Below are 27,441 nucleotides of genomic sequence, written 5' to 3'. Positions count from 1 at the left end.
ATATCTTTAAGATATATTTACTCATACACACTGGATGTGTACAGCCACTGCAAATATTTTTCTTTTTTAGCAACAAGGTTGTGGACGGGCAAGTGTATACCATGCGGTGGTGGTCATATTTCTAGAATTCTTTGCCTGGGGTCTGTTGACAACTCCAATGTTAACGGTAAGTATTGCTGGCTTGTCTTAAAGTAATGGCAAAAGTTAATTTTTTACTTGCTAGAAATAATGCTTTTTGGTTTAAAATTTCTGCCAAATTCTTAAATTCAGGGGTGGCATCTTTTAATATTCATCACTGTATAGTAGTATCCTAGTATCCTTCTGAGGCTGAAAGCTGGACTACTGGAAGGCTAAAAGGTATTTTGGAATCCATTAATACATTTTTAAGTCATTTTAATCACCTTTTAGAATAGTTGAATGTATGTTAGGATCGCTAGTTTTTTTTTTTTGAGACATCATAGTCCAGCCTATCTGCCTGTTTTAATTATGGAAAATATAGATTATTTAATGATTATGTATGTAATTCAGTATGGGCTTGTTGTTTTGTCAGCATACAACTTGAAGTGGAATGGAAAGGTTTTCATCTAAGAAATTGCTTTTACAAGTATTCAATGTGTTATGTTACAGGTATGTTCCAAACGGATAGATAATTGGAGCATTTGATAAAAGGATATGAAACTTTTCTTCTGAACACATGTTCTAATTTGTTAAAATTAGATGTGCCTGAAGTACAAAAATCTGTTAGGTTGGTTTTTCCCACAGTTTATACCCAAGAATATTTTGAACATGTGACTGGCATGGGTTTTGGGATACCAGACCTTGGTGTTTCACATTTTTCTTTCTCAGTCTCCAAGCAAGATTGACTTCATTGCCCTTAAAAATGTGTCTGTGAAACCTTCTAAAGATATCTGGTGATGTTTCTTAACATTTCTTAACATAGCCTACTAATAACAGTGTATAAATTTTTAACAGATTTCTATAACGCAGACGTCTCAGAGGATTGCTGTCCTGTCCTGACTTGTCAGAGTGAAAGTATGAGGAAGTGTGTTGGATTTTCATTTTTTTTTAAAGCAAAGCACTCACCTTCAAGTTGTGCTAGCTTGGCACCTGCAGTTTAGAGAGGTGTTAATTGGACAGTAGTTCGTTCTTAGTCATCAAAATTTCTGTAGTAAAACTATATTTTTTATTAGATGGGAGTCTTCTTTAGTGTTGTACACAATTTAAAAAGTTTCATATAAATTCACACCATTGATCACATGCAGCTCAAATTGCAATTCTTGGATTTAATATTTTTCAGTGTACTGTATTCAGTATGAATGTTATGGAGTGCTTCTAACTTAAAATTATTACCTGGATCTAAGTATTTGGATTTTGTACATGCAGAAACGAAAGTGGAGGTTGTGAATATCATCCTCTATTTTGCATGTTGTGTTTCTTCTACAAACTTGAATACTTACAAGACTCTTGCGTTTGGTTCAAATGCTAGTGTTAAGCACTAACTTAAATACGATGATGAAAGCTAAAATAAGTGTAGATGAATATAGCTTGTCATTATTTTTAATCAGCTCTTCAGAATATGTGGTGCCTGCTTTAAACTATTTCAGAGCTGGTTAGCTATTTGCATCTTTCTCATTCACTGCATGCTCATGTTAATTTGGGTGTGCTCATCAAGCTGTAGCATTAGAGATCATGGAGAGCCTTCCTGTGAACCAGCTCCAGACTTTGAGCTGCCAGCTGCTCATGTTTTGTTCAGTTTTGTTTAGTACTGTGAAAAGGACAGAAATGTACTCGTCAAAACAATTCTTACTCAAGTTTTGGTGATTGTGCTCCAGGTTCTGCTCAAAACTTGGATTAAAATATTAATTTTAACACTTGGATAAAATATTAATTTAATAAAAAATAATTAATTAACTAACTAATGCAATTTATCAATTTAATAATAATATTAATTAAAATATTAATTAAAATATTAATTTTAACATTAAACATTTTAACATTAAAATATTTTGTTGTCTATTACCCAAATAAATTGCATGCAGTTCACTATAGCAGAGATTATTTTAAGTGAGCTTTTTAGTTTTCTTTCAGCTTCTTTAGGCATCCTGTATATTGTGCTATACTTGGTTAAGAGAAATATAAAATGTTTATAAAATACTTATATAAGCACTTGGTTGTATACAAAGGACATACAGAATGCCCAAAGTTCATACTCATTACTCTTATTTATGGGCTTCTTATTTATAAATATGAAAATATTAGTGAATTACTGTAAATAGTATTGATCATTTCATGTCTTTAATATCATATATTTTTGTAAATATCTAATATCAAATGCTTTATTCAAAGGAAATTCTCTCTCTCTCTCTATATATATATATTTTACTTTGAAAATAGTTTTCTTTTGCCTTATAGATCCAAGCTAGAACTTGTATTCTATGTGCTGATTGCTTCCAACAAAAATACTGGAAAAATGCTGTACAGAGAGATTACCTTGAGCTTTGTGCTTTTGTTAAGACTTGCAAGACATCTGCTTTCAGAGTGCCTATGTTGATTTTTTACTTGACTTTTTTTTTTTTTAACTCTTCTTCCACTCCCATCAGAAGAGCTATAGATGAACAGATGCAGAATTGTTATAAATTCCTAAGCAGTTGGAGATATTGGCAGGAACAGGGGTATAGAAGCAGAATTATCTGAATGGTATATTTTTTAAATCTGTGGTTTGAGAATTTTGCCCATTCCTGAAAAAAAAGCAATGCTTGTGTCTTTCAGTGACATTGAAGTGTTTTCTTTGAGCTAGAAAATTTCTCAATACACACATACATAATTTTTGCAGATGTTGGCACTTCTATTCAGAGGTAACAGTAGCAAGCCAATTTGAAATTATCCTTTAATTGCTTGGATAGATACTAGTCTGTGGATGTTAGTTACCTAGGACTGATGTCTGAAAAGTGTGTTTATACACACTTTGATTATGTCAATATCTCTTCATTAAAAAATTGCTTGGCCTTAACAGTAGATTGGCCTTAACAGGAACAAGCTTGCCCTTGATTAAAGTCCCTTATTGAGTTCATGGAACGGTTGAATTGGGAACTGTTGCTAGTATTCGTAAGTGTTTAATTGCTGATTAAAACTGTTTCTAGCTGTGTGATCATTGAAAATTTTGTGTTCGTAACAGTAAATTGGCTGTTGTACTTTCCTTCTCTTCCTAATCCCTAAGTCTAATTTTTAGAGTGTAATAATTCTCTTAGATGGAGATTAATCTGTAATGTGGAGGGGGAGAGGAAAAGGGGGAGAGCTCGAGTGCTTGCAGATAAGAAACAGTTTGTACGGTACCTTCTTAGGCCGTTGTAAATATAGCATGTTTTTCTTGCTAGGTATGTGTGGGAACTTTCTGCTTTTGACTTTATTTGACAGACTAACAGTTATTTGAGACTTATTTTCACTCCTGTGTAGTAGTAACAGTGATCAAATCAATCACATGAAGGAATTATCCATTGTAAAAGATGTGTGATTTGTATGACATGGGCACTTTTTCGTTATTCTAATCCTTTTGATCAAACTGTCCTAAATAAAAATATTAATACCCTGTGCCTACATAAACATTTTTATTAGTAAATTGATAGTAAAGTTTGTCAATATTTCACGGATAAAAGTATACCAAAAATATAAAAATAATATAATAATGGGGAAAGATATCTTTTTAACAAGTTGCAGTTGAGGTGTCATATTTCACAAATCAAATGCAAACCTTCCCTTGATTTTTCATCTGTCTCTTCAGACTCTAATATGTATTTATTTTTTCTTCAGGTCTTACATGAAACATTTTCTCATCATACGTTTTTAATGAATGGTCTTATTCAAGGTGTTAAGGTAAAATTGCTTAGATATTCTTTGTAATTGTTCCTGTAATGTAGTCATTCTTTCAGTTATGTATAAAAATATCTGGTAGTATTCTTATGTATAAAAATATTCTGGTAGTAAAAGTCTTAGGTCTTGTCCTGATTGCATGTTCTTGGACTTGATTTAAGACTTACAGTTAAATAGCATTGTAAAACAACTGAAATATTTTTTAGAAGATAAAATAGCTCTGGTTTGAATAGGTTGCAGTTGATTACTGTAATGTTGGTATGGATCCTTCCAAGAGTGGCAGTAATGTCTGTGTTTTGATGTCAGATCATCATCTGCACTTCAAAAGCAGATTAGTACAACCATGTCGATGCCTTTGAGATAAGAAACGAAGCACTTAAACATGATTTTTTTCCCAATATATAGCATAAAAGATATTGATTTTTTCAGCATTTTTTTTCCTGATCTTTAGTGATCATTTTGAACATTAAGAGGTGATCAAAGTTCTTATAGGAACTTACTTATGATACACTGGTGTTTAGGACATGCTGTATTGTTGACAGGAAAAAAAAATGCCTAAAATTTTTCTCTGATAAAACTTTTGAAATGTCATCCCTGCTAATCAACTTACAGAAAGTCTTCAAAATACTTAGTGCAAACTATCACCTATTATTTACAACAGACAAGAAGTTATTCAGCTCTATTCAGTTGCAACAGTTTTAGCAACAGTTTTAACAGTTCTAACAGCTTTTAAAGATGACATTTTTTTACAAGGAATCCCTAGATTGGTATCTTTTGTATTGATTGACAATGTTTCAGAAACCCCACTCAGAAAGTATTTAGGGATGTCTCAGACCAGAAGATACAGTTACATTTGTGTTCTTCTCTTGACAAAGCTAAGCTTATGTTTCTCCTGTTGCTTTCTTTCTCAACTCAGTTCATTGTTCATTCACAATGCAGTGTAACTATTGTGAGTAATATCTAAAATCAGTGATTGGAGGGTTCAAAATGCTGTCAATGAAACATTAAGACTATTTTGGGTACCAAATAGCAAAGAATGTTAGTCTAGTCTAGGTGATTCTGGCTAGAAGCAGCAGAAATATTAATTAAAACTGTTTAAGGCATTTACCTTTGTTACAATCTAGTCTGACTTTACGGGTTTTGCTCTCAATTTACTGAAATCACTGGAATCTTAGCTGTTAGGATTTGGCATAATATTGCTTTAATACAGTAGATTGTATGGTCATGTTAGACTGGAAGCTGGTTATGTTTAAACACCAGAGGTTAGTTAAAGTTAGCTAAAGTTAGACTTCAATGTACCTTAGGTACTTGCAGAACAATGTTTTTACTGTTTTACTGATGTTTAGATTTATGGCAGATCTGGGTTGTTTTGAGAACACTGTACTAATTAAGAAGTAGGTATGTATATTCTGGAGCTTTTACAAGAGCTCACATCTATGAAAAGCCTTCTTTTAATTCTTCATTCTACTACAGAACAGAAATTAGTCCTGGATTCTAGGATTCTAGGCCTTTATGAATATTTTCTTGGATTTACTGTTTAATCTCGATCTAGTTACAGATACTTAGATAATATTTCACAGCTTGTAAAATCTAATCATTGGTTGTCAAACACTATCCGTGGACAATCTACTGTAGCTTTGTATATCGCCACTAGAACAGTCAGTAATATGACTGCTTTACTGCTTTCAAAATTACTGCTTTAAATTCTGAGCTCAAGTAGTCTTAGTAATTGTTGTAATGTACAAAAGTTCTTTATGTGATAAAAGTACAGTCTAAGCTAGAAGTACAGTACAGTAGACCTTATTCTGTTTTCATGGTTCTTCTGCTTTACTATTCCAGAGAATGGTTAAGCTATTAAGTCCATCTTAGTACTGTCCTATGTAAGTTAGAGGGGAGTTTGGTCTGGGACCCCACATTGAGAAGTCATTTTTAAAATAGGGCTACGAAATTGGCCTCTGTGCAACTTTGGATATGTTGAGGAAGCCTTTGCTTTGTGTGATACTTTTGTACTGAATCAAATTGAGGTTAAAAAGTTTGTCTCTGACCTGCCTTTTAAAATGCTATCAGGATTAATAATTTTAAAACAAACAAAAAAAGTATAAATCACAAAAAGTAGACTGTTGGAGAAAATGTGTGGTTTAGTTTTGTAAGTTTTTTTTTTCAAATTCGGTGGTGGATCGATCAAATTCAATGCGGTGGATCGAGGGCTGGCTGGATGGCAGAGCTCAGAGGGTGGTGATAAATGGGGCCGAGTCCAGTTGGAGGCCTGTGGCCAGTGGTGTCCCCCAGGGGTCAGTACTGGGCCCAGTGCTGTTCAACTTGTTTATCAATGACCTGGACACAGAGGGCACGGAGTGCACCCTGAGCAAGTTTGTGGACGATCCCAAGCTGGGTGGAGTGGCCGACACTCCGGAGGGCTGTGCTGCCATCCAGAGGGACCTGGACAGGCTGGAGAGTTGGGCAGAGAGTTGGGCCTCATTTGGCCCAACAAAGACAAGTGCAGGGTCCTGCACGTGGGGAGGAATAACCCCAGGCATCAGTACAGATTAGGGGTTGACCTGCTGGAGAGCAGCTCCACGGAGAGGGACCTGGGAGTCCTGGTGGACACCAAGTTACCCATGAGTGAGCAGTGCCCTCGTGGCCAAGAAGGCCAATAGGATCCTGGCTGCATGAGGAGGATGTTGCCAGCAGGTGGAGGGAGGGGATCCTGCCCCTCTGCTCAGCTCTGGGGAGGCCGCACCTGGAGTACTGTGTGCAGTTCTGGGCTCCCCAGTATAGGAGGGATGTGGAGCTTCTCAAGAGGGTCCAGAGAAGAGCAACCAGGATGATTAAGGGAATGGAACATCTCTCGTATGAGGAGAGACTGAGTGAGCTGGGCCTGTTTTCTCTGAAGAAGAGAAGGCTCAGAGGGGATCTGATTAATGTGTATAAGTTCAGGAAGGGAGAATGCAGGGAGGAAGGGGACAAGCTGTTTTCACTGGTGGCCAGCGATAGGACGAGGGGTAATGGCCACAAGCTGAAACACAAGAAGTTCCGTCTCCAGGTGAGGAGCAACATCTTTACTGCTGGGGTGACAGAGCAGTGGAACAGGCTGCCCAGGCGGGTTGTGGAGTCTCCTTCTCTGGAGGTCTTCAAAACCCGCCTGGATGCCACCCTGTGCCACATGCTCTAGGTGTGCGTGCTTGAGCAGGAAGGTTGGACTAGATGATCTCTAGAGGTCCCTTCCAACCTTTAAGATTCTGTGATTCGCTTTCTTTAGGCTGCTATAAAAATGAAACTTGGAAATATAAATGAAGATATTAATTTTATTTTCTTCTCTCACAGGGTTTTTTGTCCTTTCTCAGTGCTCCGCTAATAGGTGCTCTATCAGATGCATGTGGAAGAAAATCTTTTCTCCTTCTCACAGTTTTCTTCACTTGTGTCCCAATTCCTTTAATGAGAATAAGTCCATGGTAAGTGGTACAGACTTCAGGAGGGAACTTAATGGTGTAGCAGGAAAATCAATTACAGGTGTAGTAGCTTGGGTAAGTGGGAGAGACACAATAAGACAGCTTTATTTTTAAGATGTAGTTACATTCTGAAGCTTTCAAAAGCTGTTCAAAAGCTGTTAAAAGTACTGGTTTCATTTCTTTTTAAGGAAAAACTATTTGAAATTTTGAAATGGTTTAATAGCAATGTCTAGTTTGTAGCTATAAGCTTAACTGTGACTTTTTCTTTGAGGCCTCATAAGACACTGTAAGTAGCGTATTCTTAAAAGGAGAACAAATCTTAGTATTTATTTGACCACATTTAATTCTTCAGTCATGAAATTTTGAAATCTTAACTGACCTGAAATTGTCTTTGTTTCAGTTTCATTACCTTAGTTGTGAAACTTGATAACAGAAGAGATTTGTGTACATAGTACATTTGCAGTTAAGCTTCTGAAGCAGTAATATATGATAGTTTACTTTTTTAACTAGATGATAAATGACACTAGAGTAACTTCTGAACCGCGTTGTGAAATGATTCCTCTCAATTGCAGCTTGCTTCAGTGTGAAAAGTGTGTGAAAACATAGTTATCTCCTTCTTAAGAGGTCATTTCTCGTTGTATGCATAGTGAATACAGTATCAAAAATTAAAGCAATAATTTCCAGTATTGTAGCTAAGCTGCACTATACTGGACTACTATAATTCATCTCCTATAGAGCCCTAAGTAGTTCCAGATAAACTATTTTCATAGGCTAGATAAAAGCTAGCTTGGATAGTAGGAGAACTAGAGGTCGTCTTCAGCTTAAATTTTCTAATTGTTGCTTTTAAATCATTAGGTGGTACTTCGCTATGATTTCAGTATCTGGAATCTTTTCTGTTACCTTTTCTGTAATTTTTGCCTATGTAGCTGATGTAACACAAGAACATGAAAGAATTACAGCCTATGGACTGGTAAGATATACTAAACTTTAGTTTGGAAAAAAAAAAAAAAAAAAAAGGTCAAATTTGGCCTTTGTATTGAGCTTGTGTTTTAACACAAAGAATGTTTCCTGATACATGTAACAAGGTAAATAAAGGAATGAATCATGGATCAAGGCATTGTGTTAAAATTTGAAAGGTCTAATTCCGGTTTTCCGTTGCTGCATAGATTGCTTTGTCCTCTTAGCAAAGTAGATCAACACTTGACAACTATGCCTGCAAATGAGACATATTTAGCAAGCCATGTTGTTTTAGACTTTGCAGTAAGAAGAAGCAGTGGTTTTGACAGCAGTACAAGTTATTTGCTGCTGCTTTGGGCACTTCTCTATCCAACTATGATTTGTGTGTTTGCCTTTGTATGATTGATTATTGTTATAGAACTATATAGAATGGCTTTTCTACAGCCATAAATAGGGAGACAGAAGGAAACACATAATGCAACCATTTTTTATACTCTTCATGAGGCTTCTTACTTTACAGGTGGAAAGAAAAATAGTTTAGTTTGCACAACCAGGTTTTCCAAAAATAATAATTCTACCTTTCTTACTTTTGCAAGTATTTATAGGGGCTTAAGTTTTGTGCAACCAGAGGCCCACTTTCAACTTGGTTTATCCTTTCATCCTCTGTGCATTTGTTTTCATTATACAATTTTTCATGGAATTGCTTCTTGAATGACAGTACTGAATTCAGTTGTCCTTTGATCTTATAAAAGATAATTAAAAATAATATAAAACCTTAGGAATTAATGGTTCTCAAATGTTGATTTAACAGTTAAGAAAATGAAAGACTTTAATTCTTTCGCATCAAATTTATGTAAGGTATTGTAGCATTGTATGAAATAATATTACAAGTTCTGAAACTTCTGTTTTGTTTCTCTTGCCCTTAAAGGGTCATGCGTGTAGTTGGAACATCCATTCACCTCCATTTAAGTTGTGAAACAATGCAGCTTTTTCTATCCCTCCCCCCATTTTTCCCCTTAAAAATCTATAAAACAATAGATGCTAACGTGAAGATGTTCCAGTGAGATCTGTGTCTTTTTCTAGTAGATTGATCTGTTATGCCTGCTTTTTCTTAGGATTCTTCTAGTAGGTTTAAAACTAAGCTTCTAGCTCAATTCATCACTTATTCTACACAATAGTCATGCAAGAATTGCATATTTTGGTGTGGGGGAAAAAGTGGTAAATGTTTTAAAAAAAACTCCAACTTTTTTTAACCCTTTCTGATGAATTTCTGTAGTGAAATTTTACAGCACCTCAGACTATCCAGCATGTTCCTCTGTATATGAATAAAAGTGATTTGCCAACCCTGTGCTCTGACAATCTAATAAGGAGTACAATTGTTTGTGAACTTCTTGTTATAGCTGATCTCTTATTTTACTGCTGCACAGTGAGTTTTAACTATACATATTTATAATTCAGAATGCTGACAAAGGCAGGGTCTATTACTTTATTCATCAGAGTTCTGAGACTTAAGTTCATTTAGGCAAACATTTAAATATGCTGACAATCAAATATTCAATATTCAATTAAATCTTGTCATATTCTCAATAGGAAAACTTTCGTTGGACTAAACATTTTTTTTGTGAGAGCTATTTTCCTTTGATTCAGCCAAATTCAGTTTTCAGTCTTTGAATGTAAAATATGTCTTTCATCTATACAGGAGGGTGCAGAAACTTCTTATTTGAGCTCGTATTTCCAGCCATATATGACTTTTCAGTGAAATGAGTTTGCAGTCAAATGAAAGACTCTCATGTTTTCATTAGAGAGTTAGTTCTTCACTAACAGACACTGACAGAGTAACCAATTTGACAACTTTGTGAACTATTCTTCTTCATAGGTATCGGCCACCTTTGCTGCAAGTTTGGTTACTAGTCCTGCCATTGGTGCATACCTGTCTGCCAGCTATGGGGATAATCTTGTTGTGCTGGTGGCCACCATGGTGGCTGTTGTGGACATTTGTTTCATCCTGCTAGCTGTACCAGAATCTCTACCTGAAAAAATGAGGCCTGCTTCATGGGGAGCTTCTATATCATGGGAACAAGCAGACCCTTTTGCAGTAAGATGCACTTCCATAAAATATTTAAATAATTATTCTTTGTAAAGATTTGTACAGTACACCATAATCTCTATTGTTGTACTAAAAGGCTGGGTAAATAATAATAAAGAACTTTGTTTTGAAATCCAAAGGAAATGGTTAACTATTCTAATCTGCTTTCATCTGTTTTACAATAAGAGAAATGCTGAATTCCTAAGCTATTGCAGCCCCAACAACTGACACTACAAGATGTTCTATGATTTTTATGCTATCTGCTTTCATAGAGAGGTTTATTTGTGTGTGTGTTATACACTAGTATCTGAAGAAATTAATGACTTGTTCTTGGATTACGCTATAAGGGATTTTTGTGAATGTTGAGAGATGAGTGACATGCTTGAAAGACTGCAGTTAAGTTTGTTTTCCATAGTTTATTTTCTTTTCAGACTGGAAAAATAATTTTGTAATTTGCAATGGAAACATAAAGAGTAACAATGAGGTTATAGTTTGCTAGCATCATTCAGAACAGATTATAGGGGAATAAATTAGAGAAGTTAAAATTGCCTGCAACAAATAGCTGTTTTAACTAAATGTTTAGTTTATCTATTTCCTTGTAGAATTTTCTTTGCTTAGGATTTGATTAGTATGTATGGGGTAAAAGTGGAAAAAAGAAATGAAATTGAATCCAACATCAGATTTCTTAGACTTTGTGTTTATGTTTGTATCTTTCATTAGACTTTGTGTTTTAATACTTGTTTTACTTCTTTTGTCTTTTAGTCCCTGAAGAAGGTCAGAAAGGATACTACAGTTCTCCCAATCTGTATTACAGTGTTTCTCTCCTATCTGCCAGAGGCTGGCCAGTATTCTAGCTTTTTTCTGTATTTGAGACAGGTTAGTGTCGTAATTCTTATCCAGATAATGCTGTTTAAACAGAGGTTCCTTGAGACCTGTTTCTTATTTAAGACTCTTAGAAAATTGCATTCAGGCAAAATGCAATTTTATGTAGTGTATACATTAATAAAGGCAAGGTGCTTCAGTGAGTAAAGGACTGAATGAAGCTGGAAACTCGACTAGGGAAACCTAATCATAGCTAGTCAAGGTACTTCATAAAGCCTGACATAGCTGGAGTATGTTCAGGAGTTAAACAGACCTTGGTGCCACTCAGTGCAGTAGTTTGTATGTCATGTTGGGATCTTGTCTCAAGTTGGAATTTTGCCTGCTGAAGAAGTACTGCTGTGTCTGTGGGAAGGTTAGGGAACTTTAATTTCCAAATGAATAATCTTGGGCATCTCACTTTTATTTATTTATTTATTTTTGGTGGGGGGTGAGAGGGAAGAGGAGGAGAGGAGCATCAGGAAGGGGTGGGAACAAAAACCTTTTTGTTTTCCTTCTGTGGATTTTCTCAGCAAGCAATAAAGTTAATAGAAGTATTCCTATTTTTGAGAATTACAAGGAGGGATGAATATTTTCTTTAAAAGGAAAAATATTTTTGCTAGTACTTTTCCTAGACTGTTTAGCACTATTTAGCTTTGTTTTAATCATCTCCTGTTTCCTTTCAGATTATAGGGTTTGGATCTGTTAGCATTGCAGCATTTATAGCTGTAGTAGGAATCCTGTCTATAATAGCTCAGGTAAGCTTTATTTTTTACTAAACAGCACAAAACTGGCTGCTGAAGCACTTCTGAATATTATACTTGCCTGTAAACTTTTTACGTTCTTGAAAGGATGTAAAGACTATATTCATACATACGAGTATGAGCACCAGTGCTTATGGATTTCACTGGCTTATGGTATCCATTTTTTATATAAACAAGATGCCTGTGTCTAGGTGGTCTGGCCAAGGCTACTTAAGCTCAGCTTGGAGATTGAGGGACTTCTGAGGTGTTGGTGTATAATTTTCATTCCTCTTAGTTGGAAACAGTGAGCTGAGACAGATCTTTTAGGAGTCAGGCAATCGTTATGTTGTGATCTCTTTTCTGTTGAGCCTCGTAAATCTTGCCACGCACTGTGCCCGTTTCCTTGTTTTCTTCTTGCTATCCCTGTGTAAGCAGAATGGAAGTCTGATACAAACATGTTCCTCGGTGTTGCTGATACGAGTTATATTGGTATCAGTTGTGTCCCTGATCAATACAAGCTATTCTTTTGACCCTTGCTTTGTTTCTTTTGATGCTCTTATGCTATCTTAAAGTTCCAGTTGTAATTTACTCAAAAGAATCTTAATATTTTTATAAAACATCTGTACAGTGGTTAACACTCTGGTTTGTGACTTTTTTTTAACTATCAAAGTGCAGAAACTTGCCTCTTTTTTGAATTCGGAAGAGCAGAAATTAATGAAGTAAATCTTACAGCATAAATACTGATTTGCAAGTTGGCATTTTGGATATACTACCTAGAAAGGATTGTTTAACATGTAGATTAGAATTATTTGGGGTATTTGGCTTTCAAATTAACCAGGACTAAAACTAAGCATGGGGGCACAAGAAAACTGAGATCAGTAAAACAGACCAGGAGAGAGGGAATATTATTTGCTCTGCAATCATTTTTGTTCCTTTTCCCAGGCTTTTCATGGGGACCTTAATGTGAAAGAAAAATATGTGTGCTCTTAACTCCCTGAGGCTGTCTGTTTGGACTTTTGTCTTACTGGGAACAATCTGCCCGTTGCCATGGGGCTATTACTCTGGTACCTGAATTGAGGCTTTCTTCCCCTTCAGTAGTAATGTCAGATGAAAAGCTTTATGATTTGTTTCCATGTGCAAGCAGAAAGGTCAAAAGACTGATGTGAAAATAAGTAGAATATATAATAAAAATTGTAAAGGAAAGGAACTTGACCAAACTTTGGTACAAGTTATGAAGTAATGGAAGCAGCAGGGTTTGGTCATTGATTTCAATTGTAAACATGCATAGTAATTCACACTTCCCTCTCCCCCAGTTAAAAAATTCTAAGGTAACTTTTTTTTCCCCCTTCCATTTTCCATTCATAGATACTTCTTAATTGAAATATTTACTCTGTTAAGACCAGTTTTTATTGTGTAGCTTTCTGCTTCTTGAGAAAATAAATGGTAGGCATGGAAGTAGTATCCTATCTATATCTCTGCATCTGTTTCTACTGTAATGTATACAGAGAATGCAATACATACAGTCTAGAGTGCTTAAGCAGAAATTCTGTAGTACCTAATAGTATCTGTACATCAGATGCTAGTATCATGGCTTGCATTTTGATTTTATTACGGGAAAATGAATAACACGAATAGTGTGAGTTTCTCAGCAGAAGGAAGGTTTTCTGAATTATTTTGCTTAGAAGTACAAATTGTATCAACTATATATAAATATGTATTTAACTTCTGGATCAATTTCTCTTGCAGACTGTGTTTCTCAGTATCTTGATGAGGTCAATAGGGAACAAAAACACAGTTCTTCTTGGCCTTGGCTTTCAGATCCTTCAGTTGGCTTGGTATGGTTTTGGATCTCAATCTTGGTAAGTGTGCATTTTCACATATACATACCTATTATGGAACTTTTTTTTTCTGAAGGAACTCTACCATTTTATTTTTGTTGTCATAAATATTTGTCTTCTGTGCATAAAACATTCTGATCCATATGACACTGCAGAAGTTTGCTGTGGATTTCACAAACTTAAGAATGATGGGAACTTCTGGATTTATAGTGTAAGTTGTAGATTAGCATTTCTTTTGAAAAAGAAATTTATGCACCATTTTAGTACAATGATATTTTTTGTCTTCAATAGAAAAGCATTTTTAAACTTTTAAAAATCACAAGCTTGGAAGCAGTATGTTCTCTCCGGTATTTCTGTTAGGTTCATCCTAACAGACCTTCATTTTTGTTTCCACGATGTCATTCCTCTTACTGTTGGTACTTTTGTTCTTAGAACTATACAAGCGACTTTTACTGGAAGCATAGTGAACTAAAACAGGAAGCTGCAACAGCTTTTCCTGTTAAAAAAAAACAGATACAACTCAGTGATGTGTTAATCATTGGAGTGTTTCCTCATGCAGTTCTACAAGTTCAGAACTGCTTCATCAAGAGACCTAAAACATTCTCTGGTATGGTTTTTGTAGAGGGCAAGCCAGTACAGCATGCTCTTGCTGTTGTATTGGTACCTTTTACCCTATTTTCATAGCTAGCATAGAATCAAAAGTTTTTGTTTCAGCAAACTTTTTCATGTGAGAATGTTGGAGAAAAGGAGGTGGAAGAAGGCCCTCACTAGGTAATTGCCACTCTTCAGTTATTTTTATTAACAGTACTTTTGAAGATTAAGCCCTAAATGAGGGTGGCCTTGTAGCTTTTTTTAACATATAGGAAGGAGAATGAAGGAATTATTGGCATTGTTTTCTAACCGAAATTGTATATTTACACAGGATGATGTGGGCAGCAGGAGCTGTAGCTGCTATGTCAAGCATTACCTTCCCAGCAATCAGTGCCCTGGTTTCACGAAATGCAGAGTCAGATCAACAAGGTAAGTATTAAATGAACTTGTGTTTGAGCAGCAAAGCAAGCTTTCCAGGATGATTAGGCTGAGTAAGGACTTTCTGTGGTACCAGCTGTGAATGTCTACTAATATATATGCAAAAGAAAAGTTCAGATTTGATGTCAGATTTCTGCAAAATGTATAGATGCTACTAGAACAGTCAATTATCCTCTTACTTCCTCTAAAAGTACTGATTATGAAAGTTACAAGGAAATGTGGAAACCTTCTGGCTTCAATCTAAAAGACCAATCGTCAACTCATGTCATGAAATAAATAATTTAATTAAAGAGCAAGTTTACAGAAGTCATTAATCTTTCTGTTTTCACCAAAAAAGACTATTCTTTATAGATTAGGTATACAATAGTTTCTAGAGTGAAGTTTTGCCACCTAGTGGTAGGCAGAGTTTTAAGTTTATAGGTCAACCTATAAGCTTATAAGCTGGAAAAAAACTGACAAACATTCCAAAAGAAAATTTTCCATCTTTCTTGTAAGATACTGTCAAAAGAAGGAAGGGACTACTTCGACAACTAATATCAAAATAATGTTCTGTAGCATCTTAGTCTAAGATCATCAAATTGTTAGTTGCCATCATAATGGGCTCTAATCAAAAATAGAACTGCTGAACTTTGCTTAATCAAACTTACTTAATATTTTAATCTGAAACAGGAGCTAAACCAGCATCATGAACTTACTGCTCTCCCACCCCCAAAATATTGTCAGATACTTTGATAAACCTTGGTTTAGACTAGAGAAGGGAGGCCAATTCATAGTTCAGACATATTTGCCGGTAACTTTGTTTTATACATCATATATCTAATCTTAGGTGAAAATAAAATGAGGAAGTGCCCTATTTAACCTCTGCCTTGTTCATTTTAGTCATATGGTGAGAGTGGAAGAATTGTTAGGGAGAAGATTACAGAATCACAGAATCACAGAATATTTAAGGTTGGAAGGGACCTCTAGAGATCATCTAGTCCAACCTTCCTGCTCAAGCAGGCACACCTAGAGCATGTGGCACAGGGTGGCATCCAGGCGGGTTTTGAAGACCTCCAGAGTAGGAGACGCCACAACCTCCCTGGGCAGCCTGTTCCACTGCTCTGTCACCCTAACAGGAAAGAAGTTCCTCCTCACCTGGAGACGGAACTTCTTATGCTTCAGCTTGTGGCCATTACCCCTCGTCCTATCGCTGGCCACCAGTGAAAACAGCTTGTCTCCTTCCTCCCTGCATTCTCCCTTCCTGAACTTATACATATTAATCATATCCCCTCTGAGCCTTCTCTTCTCCAAAGAAAACAGGCCCAGCTCACTCAGCCTCTCTTCATACGAGAGACGTTCCATTCCCTTAATCATCTTGCCCTTCTCTGGACCCTCTCCAGAAGCTCCACGTCCCTCCTATACTGGGGAGCCCAGAACTGCACACAGTACTCCAGGTGCGGCCTCACCAGAGCTGAGTAGAGGGGCAGAATCACCTCCCTCCACCTGTTGGCAACACTCCTCCTGATGCAGGCCAGGATCCCATTGGCCTTCTTGGCCACGAGGGCACACTGCTCACTCATGGTTAACTTAGTGTCAACCAGGACTCCCAGGTCCCTCTCCGTGGAGCTGCTTTCCAGCAGGTCGACCCCTAATCTGTCCTGATGCCTGGGGTTATTCCTCCCCAGGTGCAGGACCCGACACTTGTCCTTATTGAACCTCAGGAGGTTCCTCTCTGCCCAGCTCTCCAGCCTGTCCAGGTCCCTCTGGATGGCAGCACAGCCCTCCGGAGTGTCGGCCACTCCACCCAGCTTGGTGTCATCTGCAAACTTGCTCAGGGGATTTGCTCAGAAGATTAGACTTCTCCATGTCTGCAGTTCTTAATCTCTGATTTAATTGCAAAGTTTCAGAACTCAAGTAACTGAGAGTAGGCTGCATGGTAGTATAGTGACAGAATTGTGATCATGCAGAGGAGTATTTTAATCCAGCAAAGTTGTCTCCAAAGTATTTTTAAAAATTGTAGTGCATAAGAAATATTATAGTATATGATATTTTGAAACATTTAATTAGAAAAAAATTGGACTGTTAATGTTCTTGATTAATAATAATACTAAAAAAACAACTTCTTGCTTTTGCTTCTCAGGAGTTGTGCAAGGAATAATAACCGGAATAAGAGGTCTGTGCAATGGCCTGGGACCAGCGTTGTATGGCTTTATTTTCTTTCTCTTTCATGTTGAGCTCAATGAATTGCCACCTGATCAGAATGCTGAAAGAAAAACAATGCAAGATCCCAGTGATGAGGTATGTATAAAATATGTGAAGTTCGTATTGGAGAAATCTTTATGGTAAAAATCATTATTTTTCATTGATTAAAGTCTTGATTTTAATTCCTGAACTATTTAGTCCCAAATAACTTTTTTTTTTTGAAATATAGAATTAACTCTTAATTAAAGTTTGATTGTGTTGGCTTAAAGTAGCAATTTTGGCTTCAACTATTACAACAACTTTTCCTTTTGTTGTAACCATACTCAAAACACAGCTGTAATTTGAATCACAGCAAAATATGAATATTTGGCAAATAGAAGGTAATTGTTTGTAAATTGTAGCATTTTTTTTTCTGAACTTCATATTTCATAGTTTTCTATATGACCAAACTATAGTCATTTTTATACTTTGTTTGTGAAATTTGTTTCAATAGTCTTACTAATTCCACATGGAATGAGGAAACTCATTCCGCTTCGTCAGCTTGTTCTTTCACAGAATCACAGAATCACAGAATCACAGAATATTAAGGGTTGGAAGGGACCTCTAGAGATCATCTAGTCCAACCTTCCTGCTCAAGCAGGCACACCTAGAGCATGTGGCACAGGGTGGCATCCAGGTGGGTTTTGAAGACCTCCAGAGTAGGAGACTCCACAACCTCCCTGGGCAGCCTGTTCCACTGCTCTGTCACCCTCACAGGAAAGAAGTTCCTCCTCACCTGGAGACGGAGCTTCCTGTGTTTCAGCTTGTGGCCATTACCTCTCGTCCTATCACTGGCCACCAGTGAAAACAGCCTGTCCCCTTCCTCCCTGCATTCTCCCTTCCTAAACTTATACACATTAATCAGATCCCCTCTGAGCCTTCTCTTCTTCAGAGAAAACAGGCCCAGCTCACTCAGCCTCTCCTTGTACGAGAGATGTTCCATTCCCTTAATCATCCTGGTTGCCCTTCTCTGGACCCTCTCCAGAAGCTCCACGTCCCTCCTATACTGGGGAGCCCAGAACTGCACACAGTACTCCAGGTGCGGCCTCACCAGAGCTGAGCAGAGGGGCAGAATCACCTCCCTCCACCTGCTGGCAACATCCTCCTGATGCAGGCCAGGATCCCATTGGCCTTCTTGGCCACGAGGGCACACTGCTGACTCATGGTTAAAGTTTCCTTTTGCCATCAAAATCGTAATTACTGAATCTGGTATCAGGTGGACCTTTTGTCTTTTTAGTGTGTTCTCCTTGAGCTCCTTGGCTACAAGTTAATTGCTTTTACAGATAACTGGCATCTTCTGAGATCTCTTTGCCTCTCATTCAGTTTATCAGTAAAGAGGAAATAAAAATTACTACTACTTATTAGTAACAGATTGAAGCTTTAACTGTGCCTGTGATCATTTATTGTCTATGCCTTAATCCGTGTGTCTTTCCAGGTTTAACCAGGGCTTGGAGCTTGAATATGTTGCTTTTTTTTTAATGCATGGTGAAGAATTCTTTAGTTTGCTCAATCAAAACAGAACTTTTATAAGGGGGCAAAGATTTCTATCTATTTTAATATTGCGTAGGAAAGAAACTATCAAAATTGAAATCAAATTGAAAAATATCACTTACCTAATTCAAATTGGTACTGGAGCATCTCTTGTATGAGGAAAAGAGGAAAATGAGAAAAGACTAAATGAGCTGCGCCTGTTTAGCCTGGAGAAGAGAAGGTTGAGAGGGAATCTGATAAGTATTTATAAATACCTGAAGGGGGAATGTAGGGAGGAAGGGGCCATGCTCTTCTCATTGGTGGCCAGTGACAGGACAAGGGGAAATGGATATAAATTGAAACACACAAAGTTCCATCTCCCTGTGAGGAGGAACTTCTTCACTGAGAGGGTGACAAAGCAGGAGAACAGGCTGCCCAGGGAGGTTGTGGAGTCTCCTTCTTTGGAGATCTTCCCAACCTGCCTGGATGCCGCCCTGTGCCCCGTGCTCTGGGTGTCCCTGCTGGAGCAGGGGGTTGGACTAGATGATCTCTAGAGGTCTCTTCCAACATCAACCAGTCTGTGATTCAGTGAAATTTTTCAAGAGTTTTGACATGCTTCCATTAGTGAAACTTCAGCTTCTGAAGCTTTTTAAAGCACCAATCCACCCATGTTGTTCTTGGGGGGGAAAGGTTGGCCTATTACCTTTGTACATTTATTATAAAAACTTTCAGTATTTCCTATTACTTTAAGAAAATTCATGTGTTCTCATTGAAGTAGCCCAGGGAAGTTTGCATTGACTGAGTGTTCTAATAAGTGTAATTAGGTCATATATCGTTATGGTTTAAGACTAAATCTTCAGTACAAGCTAATATATGAACTTTCTTAAAATCATGATTTTTTTTTCTATGCTGAAAGTATAAAATCAAGCATAGTTTCATACTTCCTTAGTTTTTGGAAACTTTTAAGTAGACATTTTATAGCAGTACAGTAAAAAAAGTATTTGCAGAACTCTATTAATGGCAGAGCTATATTCCTCATATTCTAATTTCAGTGGGACAGTTCTTATGTTAATTATGTATGTACTCGTAAGCTATATTTCCATTTTTTACTTATTGTAGTAAACCGACACCCAAAATGTTAAACTATCATTTGGGAAAATAACAATTTTTTTTAACAAGATCTTATTTTTGATGTAGTATAACAGTGTGAAAGAACACCATCTTTTAAATGACATGTTAATTTAGAAATCTTTTTAAGTTAGGTGATGAAAGTAGAAGTGAGAGAGTGCAGCAAATGAATGTGTTCAAGCCAACTGAAAAGAATGTTAAGTATCTTGGATTTGCAGGTGCAAATGAGAGGTGCAGTGCAAGTCTTGTTTTTTGTTTTGATTCTCCCAGTGCTTAAGTTGATATCTGTCTATCTACTGGGTATTCTGGTTACCTTATTTTAAAAAATGCTTTCGGAGCTGCAGTAGATGATATAATGTATTTTAATGTATGCTAAGTAGAGATGATCCTTGTTAAATATATTTTGTTGATATTTGGGCTCATGATTTACCCCTGCTCTTGTCAAGAGTAAGAGTCTACAAGAACTAAATAGAGCTTGCATATTTATTAGGCTAAACCTCAATTTAATCCAGGGTGTCAAGGTGAATTTAAAAAAGGATCTTCCTCATTTGTTTCCTTTACTGAATACTAGGTTGTTTCTATAACTGCAGGAAAAGGTCTCTCATTATTAACATAGGTTATTTCTATAGCTATTGTTTAGGTTCTTAATATAAAGACCAATATGTTTCTGTAACTCTTGACACACAAATGTGGGAAAGCTGTCCTTTGTTCCATTTTGAAAGACAAGTTTAACTTGATTAGAGAAAGATAAAAGTTTTCATAATGTTGTGTCATATTTTAGTTGTGACATCTTTTAGATATAAAGTTTTTCTGTGATGGACAGCATTCTAAAACTGTTCAATACTTCTCTAGCTTTTTTTGACAGGAAAGTCAAATTTCAGTAATTTAATAGGCCAAGTGAATGAAGAGAAAAATCCAGTAGGAATGAAGCCAGTAGGAGGCTGGCTTCTCTTTTTTTTTTTTTTTTCGTTGGTTGAGACTTATGTTTTTGCTTATCTTTTTCTTACCTTGCATTTACTCATTTCTAAAGACAACTTAGGACTTAAGCTAAAGGACTTAAAATTGTACTGAACGTCGCCTTTTTTTCTGTTTTAGGAAAAGTTATGATTTCTCTGTTTAAAGAATATTGAATATCTAATTCCTATAGCAGGATAAATAACAAGTCAAGCATATTCTCCTCTTAATATCTATTTTCAGAACTAGGTAGCTTAAGATGAGAATTTTCCACCCGTAGCCCTTATAGAACCAGCACAATCACAGTCTGTGTTTGGGAAGAAATAAAAACATCCAGCAATGCTGTGAGCTAGGAGCACTTTTCTGTGCAGCTTATGACTCCCTTCAGTGCAGTAGTGGCATATTCAAAAGTTGATCAGATGGATCAGCTCTTTTGTCACAGATGAGGGGATTCATTCATGGAAGTTTATTAATTTTTAAAGTATTTCTAGGCTTAGCATCTATTGGAGATATAATATTATTAATATAAATTCTCCATAATACGTGTAAAACTTAAAATTTTGACATTGTTAGCTGGAAAATTTAGGCCTCTGCTTACCAGAAGAGATGAAGCAAGGAAATATCTTGTTATTACTGCAGAATCAATTTCAGCTTTTTACTTTATTGATAGACTGACTTTTATTTGTGAAAACAGGCATTATGGCCTGTCATGTTTTACCTTAATGTATCCAGCCAGCCTGACTTTGAAGAATGTAAAATATGTAAGCAAGTGAAAATGTAAAGTGATTAAAATTAAGATTTATAGAGCATTTTTACTTCTGCTTGTTAAAACTTTATCCCATTAATCTTAACAGGAATTTTCCTGTTTTAATAGCCTTGTTGCCTAAAGAAGTCTTACAAAGAGTATTAGTTAATGCCTGTTTTATCTGTGAGATAATCATTGTAAACGGATAGTGTTTTGCTTATTTGTGTGCTTTAGATCAGTGTGTAGATCAGGTGAGGAATTCTTAGGAATTGTAGATGCACAAAACATTTTCTTTTTTTTTTGCAGTGCAAGTTTAGAGTTCTGTATTGTTTGTAGACCATGTAAATATCACCCATTATCTCCTATCTGATATTGTAATTCTTAATGCAGAAGTCCGTATCCTAAATGTCATATATTCTTTTTGGTGTGTTTGTTTCCTTGCAGAGAGCAATCATTCCTGGTCCACCCTTCCTGGTTGGAGCATGTATTGTTCTTCTGGCTTTTCTAGTAGCCTTATTTATTCCTGAGCACAGTAAAGCCAGCAGTGGCAGAAAGCACAGCAACAGCATCAGCAGTACTCTGAGCAACAGCCTAGAGAGAGGTAGTGAAGAGGACATTGAACCTCTGCTGCAAGACAGCAGTGTGTGAAGAATGACTTGTGGGGAGTGTCTGGAAGAAAGTTATGTGCTAGACTGCAGATCTGGAAGCTGGTGGGGATGTGCTGAGTGTCTGGCTTCCAACAGGAAGGTGGTCATGTGCCATGGAGGAGATGCACTGCAAGAATATCACATCTGTACTCCAGCTGACTCTGCGCTGCAGGAGGGTTTGATTCGTGTAGGAGGTCACAACTAGATGTGATTCACTTTCCAGCCTGCAAGTGACTGCAAATGCATGTTTCATGCTGGTATTGGGTGAAAAGGTCAACATGCAGACATAATAGAAACTAAGTTGAATATTCAGTTCCCAAAATCATATGCAAAATGGTCAGGTTTGGGACAGAACACAGTTTCTGAGGCAAGAAAGGCAGTGGGCACCAGAGAGGTTTACGTCAAGGAGTGTGTAAGTTTATTGCATTTTATCACTTTATCTGCCATATGAAACAATCTTACCCATTAAATCTTTTCACCCCTGCCTTAACTGCTAGTCAGCATTCAGTTATTAATCACATTTAGCCTTCATATCAGTCTCACCTGCTGAGTCTCATGGATATATTCATATCAAATTCCTTTCTAAAAGATGCTTTAAAGAAGTTACAAGTGGTTAAAATATGCTAATTTTTAGAGACATTTTTATGAACAAATACAGATTTATGTGTATTTTGCTGAAGTGTAAATGGACCATTAAACGTAACTGTAACGAAGTACTCCTATGAATGTTTTATATAAATGCAATATATGTAGATATTTGTAAGGAGTTTTAATTTTTCCAGATGGGGTGCTGTGTAAATCATGTATTTATGAATTATATGAGGGTACTGACAGACAAACAGCTTTTTTTAAAGGATTGTGTATTGATTGAACAAATTTTAAAAATATATATTTTGAAACTTGTTCCACATGAGCAGAGTTAACTAAACTTTTGTATTACACTGTTTTTTAAGTTAATAAGCTTCTAATGCATAATAAATCTGCATCTTAAGCTTCCTAGATTTCATGTGTTAAGTGTGTGTTCTTCAAAGTTCACTGTGCCTTCTGGCTTCAGAGCAAAAGGGGTTTAATCCTACTGTGTTTCAGTAACTGAATTTTCTACCTCTGCATCTCTATCATCAAGTGTGATCAAATGTGCTTTGCTTAGAAGTCTATATGATGAGGGTGGCATGGTGCCCACTGGAGCAGAAAAGAGGGAAGAGTGGAGGGAGTGAGTTAAAAATAATAATATGAAATGATTTCAGATGCTATTTCTGTTGACAGTGAGCTTTTCATTTTGAATTTGAATATTCTTTTACCTTGTTAGAACTTCAAAAGAACCAGCAGAGAAAACAGACTCATTTTTTGATGTAGGCTGGACTGTAGTTGTGATCCTGTTTTAAAAGTGAATGTAGAATGCCTGCAAGTTTCCAAAATGAGTTGTGATGTGCTTTGTTGTAATTATATTTTTGGATTTTTGGATGATCTTAGCATGGAATGTCTAAAACTTGACATGAAATATCAGAGATTACTTCAGTATTAAAAGTAGCAGGTGCCAGATTTACTGCTGTTAATGATACTCCATCAATACCTCTTACCTCTGTTGTGGATGTGAAACAGATCTGAACAGGTTGGCCAATGCAGATACATCATGCAGATAATGTGGTCTTTTACAGCATGTTTTATTATAATGCAGGAATGTAAATTACAGGAATGTAAATTACATGTACATTAAGACAATATTTTTTTTTCTTCTTTTTTTCCAGAGAAACATTTCTAACTGTTCTAGAGCAATATACTTGTTCCATAGTTTCCTCTGGAGAAAACAACCATAGCCTTGCCCCTGAAATGAGTGGGGGATAAGGGAAAGGAAATGAAAAATCTGAAAAACTGCACGCATTGCTTCCTACTCCCCTTTCTCTTCACTAACTCTGTTTTTTTTTTCCCAAGAGGTAAACAGTGTGCAGAGATTTTGCACTGCTGTGTAAATGCGTTTATGGAACATAATGACTCTATTTAGAATAACACACTGGAGAATACTAGGAAAACTTTGAGCTATGCCTTTTTCCTTTTTTTTTTAAAAAAAGTAGGTTAAGCATTTGTATGGTGCTATCAGAATTGTATTTTAGCAAAGACAGAAATTAAACTTGTTCATGTAATTTCATGTCTATAGACTTTCTTATTGACGTGGTCCAGCAAGCCATCACTTGTAGGTTCTAATAAGCTTTAGTGATGAAACTTAGATCCTACCTGATTTAAAAATTCTTGGGATACAGAATGAAAAAAAGAAGCAGAATGGTCTAAATTGCCTATTATAAAGAAAAATAAGCTTGATTTCCAACTATTGACTTATTTGCATAGCCTCAATAGAACACACTGTGTCTTGGGAGGCTTGGTGATGAGGATGGTAATGGAAGAGTAAGGATGAAGGCTTGAACCTCATGTATCCAAACAGGTATTTGAAAGCAGACTTTTTTTTCCTAAGTGTTGCGGAAAAGAAAACAAAAAGTGAGTATTTGTCTTCTTTGCTGTCATCAGAAGAGGAGTAACTTTGCTCAGTTCTTTAAAGGGACACCTGGAAGTGTTATCTCAATCTTGGATGCTGTGCAAATGGCAAATACCGGGCGGGGTTTAAGATACGCTGTCTGCTGTCGTGCTTGCTGATCCTTGTGACTAGTCTGTTTTGTGTTTGGTCTGATGGTGCCGTAGGTATGGCATATACAACCTAAAAGCCAAAGTACTAAAATCCTTACTTGGACTTGCATTAGTTTGGAAGTAGAGGCTTGATCAGTTGCTGAATCCCTGAGAAGTGCACAGTAGGGTAGTGAAAATGCACTAAGCTGAATAATTTTCCCTAATAACTTTTCAGTTCATTTTTTTAAGTGGCTGGTTTTATTGGGAGCAAGTGATAGAAACTTGTATTTGCATATCCAAATGAGAATTTTGGCTTTTTTAAAAAGTTGTTTATATCTCAAGTGCACTATACTTGCTGCTTTGGAATCTTAATGCATGTGTATATATATATATATGATAATAGATCATATATATATCATATATATATATATATGATTGTACTGAGGAAGTGGAATTGAAAAGAAACGTTGCTGATACCTCTGCTCAATCTGAAAGAAGGTAAATATCTGCTCAGAAGGACCCTGTTTAGACATGATGCAACAATCTACACTGAACAAAAGGTAAGTAACATCTCCCACATCTAATGATTTTTATACACTTGTAGATGTTTAGCATTTGCTCATGTTGATGCTGTTGTTCTGTTGCTATTTTTGTACAAACATAAGTCAATTTTATGGACAACTGTCTCCCTCTTCTTCTCCCTGCCCCTTTGTCCTGAAATTATGCTTAGAAGTATACATCTTCTTCAAAATGCTGCGATCCTCTTAGAAGGAGATGAGTCCTCTTTGTTAGAGATCTCTAATGATATATAGAGGTGTCTGCTGTCTGGTTTTCAAATGTGACTCTTGACAACTTGATGCCTTTTGTCAGAGGGCTACTCAAACATCATGTGAAAAACAGAAAATTCCAATGACCGAGTTCTTTAGTAATTGAAGTGTTTTGTGGACTGAAGTGTTTATTGTCAAGAAAAAGAATGCATATGCAGGTGTAAGCATCCTTGCATATTGCTTACGGCTCCAGAACAGTGTTTTCTAGATGTGTATCTTTTCATTATGTTTATTATTTGTGTCTTATTACTTTATACTGTCATTATTTAATGAAGTGTATTTTGTTATCATTGGTTGAATTTTTACTGGAAACACTTACATACATGAATTTGTAGCATAATCATAACAGTAAAATTCTGTTGACTTGTGCAGCTGGGCTGTGCAGTTTATGATGATATTTTAAATGCATTGGAGGTTTTAATTCAATGGAACTAGTGATTTTAATGCATTTTAAATGCAACTCTGTGGTCTTCTGCTAAGGCTTTGCAGACGCAAATTTTGACCTCTGAAGTAAGTTATATGCCTTTGAACTTGTTAATTAAAGATCTGAGTGGAGTCATTAAGGATTTAATATACTTGAGCAGTAACTTTTCCTTTTTCCTTAGGAAGAAATTTTTTCATACCAGTGAGTTAGGCTTTCTTTTTTCCTTTTCCTTTTCCTTTTCCTTTTCCTTTTCCTTTTCCTTTTCCTTTTCCTTTTCCTTTTCCTTTTCCTTTTCCTTTTCCTTTTCCTTTTCNCCTTTTCCTTTTCCTTTTCCTTTTCCTTTTCCTTTTCCTTTTCCTTTTCCTTTTCCTTTTCCTTTTCCTTTTCCTTTTCCTTTTCCTTTTCCCTCTTTTTTCCTTTTCCTTTTTCCTTTTTCCTTTTTCCTTTTTTTTTTTTTTGCTAATACGTGTGCTACTACACATGCTAATACAAATCATATGAAAACTGAAGATGTGGCAAAATAAATACTTTGTTTTTTTATATTTCAAAGTAATTCTGAAGTTTTTATAGCTGTATATGAATTATATCAAGACAACCACACCTGTCTTTCCTGGAGGTGAAAGAAAAATGTGATAAGGGCTGAACTGCCAGGCGGTGAACTATAAGCAAAACACTTTCCTAAGTTACAGTCTTTAAAGAGTGAGCTGGTGCTACCTTGATGTTACAGTATCTGTCAAAAGGAAAAACAAATCATAACTCCGGGCAATAACTGAAGGTAGTAAAAACAACTCATTTGCCCTATTTCTGTCATCTCTGGGGGACAGGGGGGAAATGTCAAAATACCATGTTGCAATAATATTAAGAAGCTCTGCATCAGTGCCTCAAGCAGCTGGTTAAGGTCTTGGTCTTTTATAAGGAAATGCGCAACAGTAAAAGCTTATCTCTAACTTTGTGGAAGGTGCCAAGGGCAAAGAACTCAGAATTTCTTTGCTTTTGCTCGATGTTAGCCATAGCTATATTGGGAAAGGGGACCATAAAAATAAAATGTGTTGGAAAAATTCAGTGTGTGTCTTCTGAAGCTGTATGTTCATAAAAATAAAGAGCTAGATTTTATCTTGATTTTCAAGGCTGCAAAGTCAACCTGAGATTTGCAACTCATGCTATTTTATTTCCCACACAGCTATAGGAAATGCTCACCCATGTAAAGTGTAAAGTAAATGTAATAAAAGTGCATTTGAAATGGCATAGTGTTATAGAAGACAGAAGGAAAGAAAGCAACTTAACTTTCATACTCTGCTGAGTTTTTGGCTCCGATTAAAAAAGTCAAAAAAGGCAAAAAAAGTGAAGTAAGCAAACTTTATCTGGAAATTGAGACAATATGGATTAGTGCTGTTTGCAAAGAAGTTTTAAATGATTTTGTTAGCAAAATAGTTCTTTACTAGACCTATTTTTAAAATTGACTATTTTGAAATTCCGTTGATCAATAATTTTGGTCTTGGTTATCTGTAAGATATGCAAGTTCTTTCTTTTTAATTCATTCTCTGAATCAAAAGTATATAAAAGAACCTTCATATTAAACTTTTCAC

At 36.2% G+C, this 27,441-nt stretch overlaps 1 protein-coding gene across 1 annotated transcript; it reads left to right on the top strand.

The window, feature by feature from the left end:
• MFSD14B (major facilitator superfamily domain containing 14B) lies at nucleotides 1-22,808 on the top strand. Its single transcript, XM_026053402.1, has 11 exons — nucleotides 1-166; nucleotides 3,808-3,870; nucleotides 7,192-7,319; nucleotides 8,172-8,286; nucleotides 10,150-10,368; nucleotides 11,122-11,235; nucleotides 11,904-11,975; nucleotides 13,707-13,819; nucleotides 14,721-14,818; nucleotides 16,947-17,104; nucleotides 21,789-22,808. The coding sequence occupies exons 1-11, from the start codon at nucleotides 158-160 to the stop codon at nucleotides 21,990-21,992; spliced, it is 1,293 nt and encodes a 430-aa protein (XP_025909187.1). The 5' UTR covers nucleotides 1-157; the 3' UTR covers nucleotides 21,993-22,808.
• Nucleotides 22,809-27,441: the final 4,633 nt, after the last annotated feature.

Source organism: Nothoprocta perdicaria, unplaced genomic scaffold (genome assembly GCF_003342845.1).
Source record: "Nothoprocta perdicaria isolate Ctin4 unplaced genomic scaffold, notPer1 scaffold_114, whole genome shotgun sequence".
Classification (NCBI taxonomy): Eukaryota; Metazoa; Chordata; class Aves; order Tinamiformes; family Tinamidae; genus Nothoprocta; species Nothoprocta perdicaria.
This window is presented reverse-complemented; position numbering and strand designations above follow the sequence as displayed.

What these genes read in the sequence shown, in the direction of transcription:
- MFSD14B (XM_026053402.1), top strand. An exon ending in GTCTTATTCAAGGTGTTAAG is followed by an intron (nt 3,871 to 7,191) that starts GTAAAATTGCTT and finishes CTTCTCTCACAG; the next exon opens with GGTTTTTTGTCCTTTCTCAG. An exon ending in AACAAGCAGACCCTTTTGCA is followed by an intron (nt 10,369 to 11,121) that starts GTAAGATGCACT and finishes TTTGTCTTTTAG; the next exon opens with TCCCTGAAGAAGGTCAGAAA.